This window comes from Sus scrofa, chromosome 14 (genome assembly GCF_000003025.6).
Source record: "Sus scrofa isolate TJ Tabasco breed Duroc chromosome 14, Sscrofa11.1, whole genome shotgun sequence".
Taxonomy (NCBI): domain Eukaryota; kingdom Metazoa; phylum Chordata; class Mammalia; order Artiodactyla; family Suidae; genus Sus; species Sus scrofa.
The window spans coordinates 16,459,897-16,475,693 of NC_010456.5; the positions used below are offsets into that span (position 1 = coordinate 16,459,897).

General features: G+C 52.6%; 1 protein-coding gene across 1 annotated transcript; it reads left to right on the plus strand.

Annotated features, from left to right (window-relative positions):
- Positions 193–3,083, plus strand: HAND2 (heart and neural crest derivatives expressed 2). Its single transcript, XM_013982698.2, has 2 exons — positions 193–828; positions 2,195–3,083. The coding sequence occupies exons 1-2, from the start codon at positions 274–276 to the stop codon at positions 2,291–2,293; spliced, it is 654 nt and encodes a 217-aa protein (XP_013838152.2). The 5' UTR covers positions 193–273; the 3' UTR covers positions 2,294–3,083.

The window sequence follows — 15,797 nt, forward strand, 5'->3', positions numbered from 1 at the left end:
AACCGGAGGCGGCGGCGGCCAGGGGCGCACGGTGCCGGGACCAGCTCGCCGCGCCCTATGGGGAGCCGGCGGCCGCGGCGCTGCTGAGGCGGGCCCCGCGGGCCAGGCGGGTGGCCGGGGCCCGGGCTGCAGCAGCCCCCTCTGCGGCTGCGGGGCCGGCCCGGGCACCGGGGGGCTGGGGGTGGGGGGTGGGGGAGGACGCCGAGCGCCGAAGCAGGGGCCCGGGCTGGGGGCGCGGCGGGGCTGCGCGCACGCTGGGGCGCGGAGGGCGAAATGAGTCTGGTTGGGGGCTTCCCTCACCACCCGGTGGTGCACCATGAGGGCTATCCGTTCGCCGCGGCCGCGGCCGCTGCGGCCGCCGCGGCCGCCAGCCGCTGCAGCCACGAGGAGAACCCCTACTTCCACGGCTGGCTCATCGGCCACCCCGAGATGTCGCCCCCCGACTACAGCATGGCCCTGTCCTACAGTCCGGAGTACGCCAGCGGTGCCGCCAGCCTGGACCACTCCCATTACGGGGGGGTGCCGCCGGGCGCCGGGCCCCCGGGCCTGGGGGGGCCGCGCCCGGTGAAGCGCCGGGGCACAGCCAACCGCAAGGAGCGGCGCAGGACTCAGAGCATCAACAGCGCCTTCGCCGAGCTGCGCGAGTGTATCCCCAATGTGCCCGCCGACACCAAACTCTCCAAGATCAAGACGCTGCGCCTGGCCACCAGCTACATCGCCTACCTCATGGACCTGCTGGCCAAGGACGACCAGAACGGCGAGGCGGAGGCCTTTAAGGCGGAAATCAAGAAGACAGATGTGAAAGAAGAGAAAAGGAAGAAGGAGCTGGTTAGTACCAGGGGACGGCGGGCGGTGGGGTGTGGGGGACCGAGAATCCCGGTCTCTTTCCCTTTGGCCTGAGCAATGGCACACCGCGCTCTCTGCTGCATCCTGAGACAAGGTTGTTTGCACCAGGTTGTGGTCGAGATGGTTTCCCGAAGAAGCAGAGGAGGTGGGGGAGGGTGTCAGCACGCGGAGGAGGTTAAGAGGGATGCTTCGTGTGGGTGATCTTCCCTCCGGGTCATTGCTGCTCTCCCCCCCCCCAACACCCCCCCCCGCACCCCGCTCCCCCGGGCCCTTGAGGCAGGACTCAGGTTCCGAATTGATCTTCTGATCGCACTGGCCCGGACCCCTCATTTTCTGTCCTTTAGAGCCTTCATTTGGCGTCCAATCCGATCTTACTTTCAGATAGTTATAAAATAAGTTGTTTAGAAGCGCTTGATTCCAATGATTTCACTGTTGATCGCATTGTCCCCTTTTAAGATCGAGGCTGCCACTGATTCTAAGAGAGTTTTGTGGTTGTTCTGATTACTATGCCCAGTTACGTAAAGGTTAACATAAAATATGTACTTTTAACTTCAAAATGCATCTCGTTTCTCTCTGGCAGTGAAGATAAAATGTAACTTCCCAGGCGACTGTACTTAAATGGGCATTTCTTGTTTTGTTTGCATGAGCCCATTTAAGACAAATGGTAAATATTACCACTGTCATTTTATCGTTAACAAAAATGAAAAATTATAACTGAAAATTAGTTTTCTCAAGTACCTACCAGGTGCCCATAGGGTAGTGGTGTTTAGAGCAGGGCTATTCCCATGAAAGGCCTGCAAAATAATCCCATTTGTCAAGTTTTCCTTCTTGGGGCCTGTGGCGTTTTAGTTGCTGCATAGTCGAGTGATCCGGGGTAACCAGGGATTTTGGAGGCCTTGGAGGAGAGCCGAGCCGGAGGCCGAGCCACCGGCAGACAGGCCCAGGCGGAGGCACTTGGCCCATCTTCCCTAGAGCGCAGATCTGGGACTGCGATTGAAACAGGGAAACCAGATTTAGCGCCAACCCCCCCGCTCGCAGCCCTACATCTGGAGTTAAAGAGAAGGCCCCCAGTTCCTCCATAAACGACTTGAAAACGGGTGGTTGTTTATAAACTTGCCGATCCGGGAGTTGAGCCTGCAGGCTTGCGGAGGCCTGGGCGGTAGCGAGGGCAGAGCAAGGCTTCATAGCTCTTCTGCAGGGGCTGGGACTAGAAACCATCACACCCACCATCCCTTGCTAACTCTCTCAGTCTCTTCTGGTCAGGAAAGCACGGGGGTGGTGTGGAACCAGGTTCTCCCTTTTAATTTTCTCTTTCTACTTTTCTCACCCTGGCCTCTCTTCTGCCCAGAATGAAATCTTGAAAAGCACAGTGAGCAGCAACGACAAGAAAACCAAAGGCCGGACGGGCTGGCCGCAGCATGTCTGGGCCCTGGAGCTCAAGCAGTGAGGTGGAGAAGGAGGAGGAGGAGGAGGAGGAAGAGGAGGAGGAGAGCGCGAGCCAGGCCCTGGAGCCGGATGCAGACCCAGGACTCCGGGGCGAGCTCTGCGCACTCCGCTCTGAGGACTTCCTGCATTTGGATCATCCGGTTTATTTATGTGCAATGTGCCTCCCTCTCTTTGCCCCCCTTTGAGGCATCCGCTCCCCACCACCCCCTCCAAAAAAGTGGATATTTGAAGAAAAGCATTCCATATTTTAATATGAAGAGGACACTCCCGCGTGGTAAGGGATCCCGTCGTCGTCTTGTAGATTCTCTGTTTGTGAATGTTTCCTCTTGGCTGTGTAGACACCAGCGTTGCTCCCTCCCCACCTATCCAGCCCCTTACAGATAAAGACAGCTGATAATAGTGTATTTGTGAAGTGTATCTTTAATACCTGGCCTTTGGATATAAATATTCCTGGGGATTATAAAGTTTTATTTCAAAGCAGAAAACGGGGCCGCTAACATTTCCGTTGGGGTCGGTATCTAGTGCTGCCGTTTCATCTGTGTGGTTCCCTATTTGAAGATGTTTCCAACAGCTCCTTGTTTTGTGCACTTCCGTCCTCTAAAACTAAGTGGAATTTAATTAATATTGAAGGTGTAAACGTTGTAAGTAATCAATAAACCACTGTGTGTTTTTTTTTTTTTACAAAACCCCAATCTTTTAATGGTTGATACCTCAAAAGAGTTCTGAAAACAAAACTGTTATACTTGTTTTCATTATATTTAAAATATTCAGAAGTAAACTAAATTATCATGATTGCCTCTAACTTTATTTGATAGTTAGTGGTTCATCACATGAGTGCCTCACCTCACAGGGTGAGAAGACCCCTTAAGGAGAAGAGTATCCTTGATGAAAACTCTGCCAAGGGCCTGGGCTCTACAGAACTCAGCCTCCTTCCCTCTGCCTTGGGCCCCAGGAGAGCGCTGTGTGGGCTGTAGGGTGGTCTGGGCCAGACCAAGGCCTGGGCACTTCTCTCAGAAGGTGGAAAGGTGTCCTCGTTTTCCTGAAATCTATCAGATGTCATTCCGTGGGGGCTTTGGTTTTTTTTTTTCAAGGAGACTTTTGTTTTTTGTTTCTGTTTTCCAGAAGAGGAGTTTTGGGGAGGAACCTAGACATTACTGTAGCTGCAGAAACTAGGCTAGAGTTTTTTAATTAAAAATATAGGACTTTCCTCCAAGAGGACAAAAGGCAAGGAGAAAGGAAAAGAGGTTTTTGCTGGGGGGCTCATCTGAACAGAGAGGAGGAGGGCCTTCGAAAAGTCGGTGATTAGCTAACAAGGAATTCTACCTCAAGTAAGAAATCGCGAACTCGACCCAAGATTTAAAGGGGGGGGGGGAGGAGAGGCTAGATTTATAAGGAGCTATAGGGAACTCAGTATTAACTGTGCGGTGTCTGAAGTCTCCCCCGCCCCAGGCAGGTCTAGCCCGGGGCTCCCTCCACCGCTGCCAGCCTCCAGGACTCCGCCCGTCGGAGGTTCGGGCTCAAGAAATTCCCGCACGTCCTGGAAGGAAGTCCCCCAGGCCTCCTTGGCCCATGGGCTCTGCCAGAGCGGAATCACTTCTCTAGGAACCGGAGAAACTCAAGTGCCCTAAAGGAGTCGGCAGACCGGGGAGGGGGAGCAGAGGGAGGGATTGGGGGTGCGGAGGTGGGAGGGAAGAAAGGCGGCGAAACGTATTAAAAAGCGTTTTCACAAAATGCCGCCCGTACAAATCTGGGGTTAGGGAGCCTTGCCAGAGGGTTTCCACCTTGAAACCCATACTCCCAGGATGATGCTTGAACGTCGGTCTCGGGCGAAGACCCTCCCCCGCCATCCCAGGGGTCCCACTCCCGCCCGCGGGAGCCCGCTCTGAGCCCGCAGCCCGCGAATTCGCAAGTGCCAGGCGGGAGGCGAGAGAAGGGCGCTGCGGGGTTCTTCTGCGGGCGGCTGACAACGCGAGGGCGCGGGGTTAGAACAACTCGGCCAAAGCGATCTGAACTTTCTCCCCTCGGGTCAGCCGGCGCTGGGCCGACGTGGTGGGCGCGGGGCTGTGTTTACAGACACTTGCCTTTGTTTATAGTGCTGGGGGGCGGAGGGAGGCGCCCTGATTTTCTATTACTCTCGGGATCCCTGTCTGTTTGACCTAGCAGCTCCCTCCCTCTCCTGCCTGTAGCCGCCTTTGGCGTCTTTACTTTAATCCATTCAGGAGAAAGATGCCAGACCCTAGGGGTGGAGGGAAGGAGTTTACCAAAGTAGTGAAGTGAGTGGTGGTGGAGGCATTGAGGTTTTCAAAACAGGAACGACGGAAGACTTATCTTCACGTGCATTTGCTCCTGTGCTGGCGTTGGGTGGCTGGTCTTCCTCGCCATCTGGGCCTTAATGCATTTCTGCTGGTTTAACACTTTTTCTGGTTTGTTAAACACCAGCAGAAGGGGACCAGAAGACCCTGGCAACACCATTGCTACGAAGCCGCTGGCTTCTACACATGCTTTTAAAACCACGCTCCAGAAACGCGCCCTCTTTGTCTAGTCTGGGCCCGGCGCTGCCGGCCTCCCGTCCTGGGCGCCATGCCGCTTCCTCGGGCTCAGCTGTACCAGGCCCCAATGCCTCCACCACCTGGATGTTCCAACCCACCAGCCACCCGGATGGGCCAGACATCCAGCAGACTCGACACCCCAGGGAACCGAGACCCTGAGTGCTAATTGACCAGACACTTCATCCCGAAAGACACCCCAGATTGTCAGTCACTCCAGCTGTCCCCACATCCTTGTGCACCCAAACTCTCAGCCCCACAACCTTGTGCCTGGTGTTGTAGAGACCCAGGGCACTGAGTTGTGGGCTAAGCAGGCGTTTCTTCTACGTTTCCGGGCTTTTTTCTTCTGCACATTTCTTTCTTTTAACTCCTTTTCTTCTTTGCTTTAAAAAAAAAAAAAAAAAGTCTCCAAGATCCTGCCTTGTGGGACTGGCTAAAAGGCCTCTGTTTTAATTGCTCGGATAATGTGGTTGCTGCCATTTTGTTAAAAGCAATCACTCCTGCAGCGAAATCACAAGCTCTCTAGACAGGCCGGAGCCGACAAAAATGCAGGATTTGACGTTAAAAGCTAAATGGGAAGCTGGGGCGGCGGAAGGTAAATTGATGGTAGATCTGGTTGTCAGGGCCAGGCCCCAGACCGCTGCGCAGGCCCAGCGCCTGATAACCCTGGAGCATCGGCCACCGCGTGTGTGTGCGTGTGCTTATGTGCCTGTGTGCGTTCATTCTCAACTTCCTGGGAAGTAATATGGAAAACAATGGGACCTGACCATACTCCCTACTCCCAGTCACAATTTTCCTGGACTTTTCACCCCCAGCGAGGACACTGACCTTGGGGGTTTCAGGGTTTTTGTTTGTTTGTTTGTTTTTTGGTTTTTTTCCAGGTCAAGATGCAGAGAAGATAACAAGATCACTTGGAGTTCTTGCCTTCTAAACTCAGAGGCCACATGCTGGGGAGTGGGGGGACTTGAGGGGAAGGTCCAGTTTCTGAGTTGGTTAGTCAATAAGTCCTAGGAAAGGTGACCTCCCACCTAGGCTCTCCTCCTCTGGTGTGGCAGGACCAGGCTGCCCAGTTGTCCCCAAAGTGTGGTGGTGCAGCGGTGGCACCAGGGAGGACAGCCTCTGGACCCAGGGAAAATGAGTGTGCCTAAGTCAGGGTAGAGCCGGGCTGGATTCCTGCCCCCTCACCTGGGCCTTGGCTGGGCACCATCGGGGCTGGTATCCCCCACCCCGTCGTTAAGATGGTGAGAGTGAAAAGGAGTGAGTTGTGTGCCCGCAGATTTTGCAGGAAGGGGAGTCAGGGGTGAGTGAGCTCGTTGCAAAGCCACGCAGAGGTAGGAAGCCTGCTAGCTGCTTCTGAGACTAGTTTTGCAGACAGAGCCCGAGCCAGCTGCAAAGGCCTGAGGTGTGTGCACAGGAGGAGGTAAACTGGACACAGGATGCCACAATAGCCAGCACTGCGTTTGCACTGCGGCTCTACAAAGCGCGGGAAACCGCTCAGCTCATCCAATAGCTTTAAGAAAACGCCGAGTCTCCCGCTGCTTGTGCGGCTCACAGTTTCCTCCTCCACGGCTGCCCCTCGAGTCTCACCCATGCGTCTGGTAGGTGCCAAGCAGTGATCAGGAAGGGAGGCTTGGGGCGGGCGTCCTGTAGAGGGCGGCATCTGGACCCTGGGCGCCGCCTGTCCTTTCCTGATGTGTTGATTTGAGGGAACCCATTCGCCGGTCCAACTCCTTGGGTCTAGATCCCCGGCCGAGGAGGGGGCTCCAATGGGTGCTCCAGCCTGTGGAAGCCCGCGCATCCTTCGGAGAGAAAGACCCTGGAGCTGCCTCTGAAGTCTCAGCAGCCCTCTTTCTCTCCCCAGGAAGCTCAACCCTGCGGTTGAGTTTAAGTCTGGGGGGAAGAGGAACCAAGTGTTGTTTGACCGTCTGGCGAGAGAGGAGGGGAGGGGGCAACCTGGGGAGATGAAGCGATCCCGCGTATCGGTCGGACGGCTGGGAGCGCGTCCTGCACGCAGCGCGGCCCGCCAGGGCCTGGCCAGGCTCAGCCCCAAGGCTGCAGCCAGTGGGCTGGTGGCGGTCCAAGAGCACGGGGGACTGACTCACACGTGCACCAGCGCGCCGCCTCTCCCGTTCCTCTCCACCCTGCCCAAGTCAGCCCCTTCAGGAGCGCGCCCCCCGCCTCTCCCCTGAAGCCACCCCCCTACACACGCATTCCCTTCCAATTCTCCCGGCAGTTGGGCCGCTTTGATGATCAGATGGTAGAGCCCTGATTACAAATTTATTCCCGGCCTCTCCGTCCTTCTTTATCTCCGCTATTAGGGCCATCTGGGAGTGATTAGCGCCGCGCCCGCGCCCGGCCGCGCTGCCTATCTCGCCGCGGCGGGGCCGGAGCCTGGCTGACGTCAGGGCAGACGGCTCGGAGCCATCCCGACCGAGCTGGGTGTAATCCGCGGCCGCGCGGCCAAGTCCTCCCGGGCCAGGCCGGCAGCTGGAACGCGCCGCCCGCCTGCGCGCTGGGACTTTTCTCCTTACGTATTTTTAGTCGTTTTTGTTTTCCTCCTTTGAGGTGAGGTGGGACCAGGGAACGTTTCTAAGGGGCCCCTCCCCACTTTAAATGTTCCTACTCGCTGAGTCTGGTGGATCCCGCCTGGAAAAGGCTCCCGCGTCCGGCCCCGACTGACAGGCGCTCCTTAGTAATCCCTGCGCCAGGGTGCTGCTCTCCTACACCAACAGCTGTGGCCCTGCATCCTTGCCCATGCAGGCCAGGCTGTGGGGAGGGGGTGGCTTTTAGGGGTTCAAGGGACTCTTAGGGCTGCCCTCCTAGTACTGGCACCTGCTTGGCCCCTATAGCCCTCGTACCAAAATAGTGGGAGTTTATGCCTAGCAGGACTGTGGGCAGAGGCTGGTTATGGAACAGGACGCCCCTCCAAACCTCCATCCTTGCACCTGTTATTACAGCTTAAAGGATCTAAGAAGCAGTGGCTCTGGACCCTCTCCTGCCTCCCTCTCTCCCTCCTCCACAGGAGTTGTCCTTAACATGAGCACTTGCCCTGACACTTGGAGAGGGCAAGGATGCCCAGGTGCAACTTTGTCTTAATGTCCGGGGCATTAAGACAATGTCCGGTGTATTTGTACAATGCCTGGATGGAAAAACCACACTCCTGACCTTCAACCCTGGTGCCCTGGGCACTGGCCTGATCTTTGAGATGAATCCAACTCCAGAACCATTTCAGTTGAGCTTCCCATGCTTTACCTAGTGATCCAAAATTCCCAAGGTACCTGATAAAGTTATAAATTCAGCCCCCGACCTTCACCAGAAATTCTGATTCAGCAAGTCAGGAGTGAAACCTAAAGTCTGTGGTTTTCAAAACTCCCCCAGGGATTCAGGAACCACTGCCTGAGGGCACATATACCCACTGCAGCAGGTCCCCCAAACTTGGCACTCTCTCAAGGGGCCATGTGAAACACTGACTGGTCTGGGGGGGTGGCTTTCTCCAGGGGGAGGGAGAGGGTGAGGTCTGAATTATGTAAAGTCTCCACAGGGAGAGAACTGGCCATCTCATGGATCAGTACCACGCCTTGATTTAACTGGGCATCAGCAAGGACTCAAAGCAAAGCCAGAGGATGCTAGTTATTTCAACACAGGCAACAAAGGCCAAAATGCATGTTTACTCAGAGGCTACAGATAATTTAGCTAGAGGGAAGGGAAGGGAATTCACAGCCCACAATTTGTGAATAGTGGTGAGAAGATCTACTGGGGGGTGGAAGGGTATCTAAAATAAATAGGGGATCCAGACTAGAAAATTTCCCAAATGTTCACCACTAGTCAATTCTTTGAGACAACTCAATGCAGCAAACTGCAAAGTTTCTGCATATAATCTGGAAGGGAAGAAAATAGTTACCTTCTAAGATGGAGAAAGCATCACGCAGAGAGCTTGGCTCCCCCCCCCCATCCCCAGCAGAGTGAGGGATAGGGGGAGAGAGAGTGAGGCTTTTAGAGACTGAATCCTTAATAACTGGAGGAGGAGGGGCTTATCAGTGCTGGGGGGAGGGGCTGGTAATGGCTGCACGGAATGGTTTCCCATAGCACTGATAAGCCAGCTCCTCCAGGTTCTGCCTTAACTGTGGAGTCTACTCAGGCAAAGAGGCAGTTTTCTGAGTCATTCAGACCACACACACACACAAACAAAACAAAACAAACAACAACAGCAACAAAATCCCACATTGCTTTTTCCCATGATGCTGTCTTGGACTTGACAGTTTTACTTGAATTAAATGGAAGGAAGCTATGTGGCCCACAGGCCCAGAGGATCCCAGTTCATATTGCTAAGCAAAGGAGACAGGCTTGCAGGCAGCCAAACCGTTTATTTAAAAATCACAGGTTATTCACCAGTCTCCACCCCAACTTGCAACCCAGTTTTCTCAAATAGTATGTTTAATGCACAACTAATCCTGAACAACTAGACTCAACCTGATGTTTCCCTGGGACCAGATGGAGGGTTTCAAACATGTCATTCCTTGTTGTAACACCAAATCATCTTTCAGTTCATTGGAGAGCAAGGAATAAAGAGTGGGGAGACCTGAAGATTTTTCTGTAGGAGGTGGGGTCATTTGCTGCTTGTTTGTTTGCTGCTCCCCTTGCTGAAAGAACTTAGAACAAACAGTGCACTTGCTTTGGCAGAGGGAGTTTTCAACCTTCATTAAGTACATTGCCTAGAGAAGAGGCCAAAAAAGGCATCATTCTAAATTAAGATGGCAGTAAATACCTTCTGGAAAGATGGAAGCCAGTAGCCACTAGGCGAGTACATGATTGCCTTCTATTTAAAGTGGGCTGTTGCCTAGAGGGGACATTTGGTCTTTAGGATAAAGCAGGAGTGCAGGAAACAAAAACTGTGTGTTTGTTGCTTTTATTTGAAAAGAAGAAAACGCAAGCTAAGTCTGTAACTAGAACTTGGCCATGGAAGAAAACTGGTGCGGTTTTACTGGGAGAAAGTAGCCGCCGAGCCGCCTGACCATCGTCTTCGCTTTCCAAATCTGGTTTTCATATTCTCTCTCAGTAATCACCCAAAGCCATAACTGTCTCTGAAATTATTCATTAAAGTCTTTTTCAGGGATTCTCACAGGATGACTCTTTTACGTTTATGATCTTCTGAGAGCAATGACATCAGCTTCAGTCTCTTTTCCGCTTTTAATTAATGTGCTGGGAAGACGAGAGGGGCCGGGGCTGTGTCCGTGGGGAGGAGGCGGGCGGGGAGGGGGTGGAATTTGCCGGCTCTCTGCTCCCGGTCAGCTGAGCCCAGGCGCGCAGACATCCTTTGATTAAGGAGGGTATTTCGGGGAGTGCAGGCTGTGCAGAAGATCACGGCTGTGCCCTGTGGTGCTGTCAGCTGTGACAGATCCCAGATGGGGCCGCTACTGTATGGCAGATTGAGTTTCTCAGCAGAGAACCTCCCTCCCTCCTAAACGTCTTCAAAAACCTTCTCCAGATACTCCAGGTCGCTTCGTGTGAAACTGAAAAAGTCCAACCCCAAAGTTGGTTTTGCGTGCGTGTGTGTATGTTAGGTTCCCCCCCACACACACACACACTTCTTTTTTCTCTGCACTTCCTCCTCCTCCGAGCATCTTCGACCCACAGGGCTAGCCGGCTGCTAAGAGCGCAGACCTGGCGGCCCGGTGATTCCTGTCTGCCCCGCCCGCAGCGCCTCGCCTTCGACTCAGCACCGAGGGGCCCCCCCACAAGGCAATCCGGTGGGTAGGGGCGCGGCGTGGGGTAACTCAGGGCACCCCAGGCAGCTGGGTGGACAGCCGGCCGGGGGAGAGCTGGGGGCGGGAGGATGGAACCTCAGGAAGAAGCGGGGAGCGCCCAGCCCGACCTGGGCCCGCTTCCCATTCCCGTCTACCCCAGCGGAGCGCCATCACGCCAGCCTAGGCAAATTCAGGAGCCGCGCGGAACCGGGGAAGGGGCGGGAGCTGTCTGCCCGGGCCAGGAAGGCCGTGCCGGCGGCCTCCGGAGCTTTCGGGAATCCAGTGTGTTCCCGGATGGGGAGAAAGGGGCGATGGATACTCCCAGGTGAGAGAGGACACAGCGGGACTCTGCTTTCCACACAACCAACATCCGCCCACTTGAGAGTGGGGCCCCAGGTTTAGTCTTCCTGTACCCAGATCGGGTTGGAAACTCGATTGCAGAAACACTTGGACTTATTTTTAAACCTACGTTTATTTAAAAAATAAACAGCCCCGTCGTTACCTCCTCCGAGGCGACGGAGATTCCTCCCCCACTCCCGTCTCCTCCCCAGGGTGCCTAGGCCGGGAGAGAGGGTGAAAGGCGCGCCGCACTCCGATCTTGCTGGGACCTCCAGACCCCACTTATCCGTACCCCAGGATCCTCTTAACTGGGGAGTTCCACGTGTTCCCAGGTGCCTGGGCCGAGGGCGGAAGAGAGAAGAGGAAGGAAGGGCAGAAACCTGGAGAGAGCGAGTTTTGTTTTGTTTTAATTTCAAGATAAGACATTTTTCTCTCTTTATAAATACCGGTGCAACTGCCCGCACCTACTCCCATAACCCTCCGAGCCAGGACAGCTTAGTTCAGCCTACAAAAGAGCCTCTAGGGAACCGAGAAAGGAGCTAAAAATACCGCAGACTCGAGGCCCAAGGTGCTGCGGTCGGAGGCAGGGCCAGTGGCTTCTCCCGGCCCGGCCTGTCCTGGAGGGGCCGCCTTCTCCACCTCGAGGGCCCGGCTCGGGCTTAGCTGGACGAATTCCGTCTCTTTGAGCGCCGACCCGGGCCTTTTGTAGCAAAGCCTTCTTGTCCAACCTCTGGTAAATTCAGCTGCCGTGCTTTTGACTCTTTCTGCCCTTCTGCAGACTCATTCTTAGAAAGAAAAGAGGTAAGACCACCAGATCCTATTTTATGTCAATAGTAATCCGGCCTGGCTGTTCCCCACTCCCCACTCTGTATAATGATCTCTATGGTGTATGTAGTTGCTTGCAATCCGGGGGCTCTAGATGATTTGGGAGAAACCTGTTAACCTCTATTATAGCCCTCTCCTGGAAAAAAAAAAAATCTGGCTATTATTCCCCCCACGAGTCCCCTGGTTATCAAGTAAAATCACAAAACTCTGTAAAACAGCAAACACACTGAATTTCAAAACTCCCGCTCAGCCCCCTCTAGAAGGCAGCTTTTATTTTCACGGCCCACGCCGGATGAAAGTGGCTTATTTTGATTTTTTTTTTTTTCTTGTACCCACATGCCTTGTAAAAGGTTCCCGTGCACGGGCCAGGCCCCCTCTGATGACCGCAGGGCCTTGCTTCCAGACTACAGCCCCCGCCACTCGGTTTTTAAGTCCTCGCCTGGAGTCGAGGTGTAATTGCGACCCCGCCCGAGCCGCGAGCCTCCCGGGGGGACATTTGGCCGGGCCTGCGCTGGGGCCAGGACCTCCCAAGTGGCGGACCTGGGAGTCCGGAGCGGCGCGGCCCTCTCCCTCCCCGCCTCTCCCCTCCCTCCCTCCCCTGCGGACTCCGTTCCTTCTCTCCGGACCTTCAGCTTGCCCGCGCCAAGGGCGCACAGCACTTCTCCTCCTGTCCATGTTTCGTTTTTTTCTTGTCTCTTTTCTCTCCAGCATCTTTTACCGCTCTCTTCATCTCCTTAGAAAAGCAGAGTGGGGCTTTGTCCGAATTTTGGAGAAACCAACTGAGCCTCTGGCCCCGCGGGCGCCGAGGCGGAGTCGCAACCGGGCGCGCTTCTGCGTAACGTCAGCGCGCGGTGTAATTTACCTTCCCCGGGAGTCTGTCAATATGACTAATTTCCACTGGGGTCAAAAAGCCTTTCTCCGGCAGTCCATCTTGGAACGCTCTCTTACGCAGCAGACCGGGTTAGTTGTTTTGTTTCCAGCCCTAGAAATAAATACTCTTGGGGGCGTCCCTGCCTGGGCAGCCGAGAGGAGCAGAAGAATATATACACGGTGTCAATTAAAGGCAGTTTTCCTTGAACTACGAACTGTGATTGTGCTTAAATGACAGCGACCTGCTAGCCTTGTAGTTCACATTACCTAACTCGTCCTTGATACCAATGCTTTTTTTAGAAACAGGAAATCAAAAAAGAGAAATAATTAGTGCTCCAGTTTTCCTCTGTTGCGTGTCGATCCCTATTGAAACGTTTTCTCCGCGTTCTGGGGTGTGATTTAAACATTGAGTATGCGTGTGGGGTTTGCTAATCTGGCCTAGACGGACAATAAATCATCCAGGTGGTATTTTACAAAAATTTCAAAACTCCTACTGACTTCTAAGTATGAAATCAGTGCTGCGGATTCAAACGTTTTCCTGGAAAACGCGGCGAATTGACGCTGGTTGTGTGATTCGGACTCACTTTAAGAAATGGAGTGCCAGAAGCCAAAGCGGCTGGAGGGGCCAGGCGATTCCTGTTGGCAGGGTCCTCTCAGTCTGGAGCAGTCCTTGGGAGATGGGGGAGGTAAACCTCTCCAATCCGGGTCCAAAAAAAAGGGAAAGTCACCAGAAAACCCATTTCCCTCCCTCCTAGGCTCTGGCACTGAGGCCCCAACAAATAAACTTCACCGAGTTAAATTTTTAGCAAACTTTCTAGAAAAAGCACGTGGTCTGTAGGCGAGTAAAGTCTTGGACTGAGGGCATTTAGGAGCTTCGATAGAACCCACCGAAACATAAGAACTAAGAAATAGAGGCAGAAGAGAGGAAGCCTCACAGAGGCTCCTCCACCCTCCACGCTGGGTGCCTGACCTCTGCCTGCGGGAGTGGGCGGCACCCGGATCCCATCTTCCACTCAGACCCGCTTACCTACCCGCGCCCAAAGCGGAGTGCGCGCACTATCGCGCGTATGCAGACACGGACTCCCTCTTTGCCTCTCTCTCTCATCTATTCGTGCTTTCGTGATCTAATGAAAGTATATCCTTTAGGGAAAAGACTTTATAAAAAGTGAAATATGAAGAACCCCTTTGGATATTTCCACTCCAGGCCAGACTGATCTTGAATTTTTTTAATTTTTTTTTTTTTTTAGTACAAACACCTTGATTCCTTCTGTTGCTTCCATAATGACTGTTATTTTTACTAAATGATGAGAATTGGTTCTAACTGACCTCTGCTCATTCCCTGTGGAAAGAGGGAAAGTCTCCAGCGTGAACATGTATCTTTGAGGGAAGGCATGGGAGGGCAGGGGAGAATTGTACTTTCTATCCCTTGTCATATTTGGAAAACACTGCCACCATATGTTCCAGCTGCTGCAAACATCTGGGGAAACTAAGGGCTCTTTCAACTTCCTCCCCCTTCCATCCTGCCCTACTGGTTCCCCCAAATGGCACTTTTTGGGGTCTCACAAACATCGCCCTTTTCTTTCCTCTGGTCCCTCTTCTGAAGCCTCCCATTTTCAGATATAACTGAGTACCTCCTTAGAAATCCCTTGGTTGATCATACCACCTGTTTTCATGGGAGAAGAGGGTCTGATTTTGTGTTTGGGGGAGGATTGTATAGTAACAGGAGTGGGTAGAGCAGAGATGATTCTCCTTGTGGTTTTCCATATACCATACCTTTAAATATAAGCTTTTAGGAGTCTCTTTCATTTTGCAATTGACCTTTGCCTTAGGAGTGGTTTAAGTTGTTTATTAGCTACGGGAAAAACTGCTGGCGGTATAAACTGTAGTGTGAGCTGATGAGATGCACCTCCATTGGGGTAGAGTTGTTTATTTGCATATTTTTTTTAAGAGCGGTGGAGTTCTAATTTAAAGGCTCATAGGCATCCAGGGGCCATTTAACGACCTGGGGGTGGAGTGAGTAGATTATTCAACTCACTGCTTAGCTGATCAGTTGGTTTCTGAATTAACATCACTAAGGGAATTTTGACCCTACTTTTTTTGATTCAGGCTTCCTGAGTAGAATTTGCCTAATAAGGACTTTTGTAGCTGGTTAAAGGGAAAGGGGCAAGTATGCCAGGACAAAGTGTTCAGCCCATCCTGAGCGGAGAAGAGGGGAGGGCGCTGACCAGCAGCCATTCCTAGGGAAGGGTCTAGTCCTCCGTGTACAAGAAACGGTCCATTTTCAAGCATCTATGAGGAGATGTCAATCCTTTTTCAGTTGTGTCCTAGCTTAGCCTTTCCATTTAGGCCTGAGGGTTTGGCCAGTCCTATAAATCCATGTTTCTAGTAACCTGGCTTACCTGGAGGAGCAAATGGCTTTCAATTGGCAAATATTCCCATGTGGGAACAAGAGTAGTGTTCACTTCGCCTCACCTAAAATTTCACACTTCTGCATAAAAATGTTATTTTCTAGTCAGATTTCCAACTTATGACTCATTGAACAAAACAAAAAGCTTATTATATTTTTTTAATCCCATATTCTCAGTAGATGGCCTCTAGATCCCCTCCACAAGTTGTGACATTATGTTTAAATATATTCAGCATCTAGTATCTATCATATATAACCTGATCAGATTCATTTCTAATGATTAGGCAATACATTCTCAAGGTTCAAAAATATACAAAATGCATGTGTGAATAGCCTTTCTTCCAGTTGTTATTCATTTCTTGCATATTCCTCCAGAGCTTCCTAATGCATAGAAAAGCAAATAGGAGGAGACTCTTTTGGGATCCAGAAGGATGCAAGTTACTCCATTTGTATCTGTTCTGCTGATCTGAAGGCCTTGGGGGATGGGAGGAAGATCTCTAGAAGCTTTGAAGAATTTAAAGAGGCTCATGCCAAATATAATCTGGTCAGGGTGTGAGATGCCTCCTGATGGTAATTTTGAAATATCTGGGGAGGAAAAGACAGGGCACATGCCGAACAAATGAGCCCTAAGGCGCCAAACTGAATTGGCTTTTCTCTGTGGCTGAATTCAAAGTGTAAGGAAAAAGGGAAGGAGGAAAGAAAGAAAAGCAAGCAGAAAAACCGAGGTTATCAAATTTGAAACTGTGAGAATGTGGCTCCTCATTTTTTTGGATG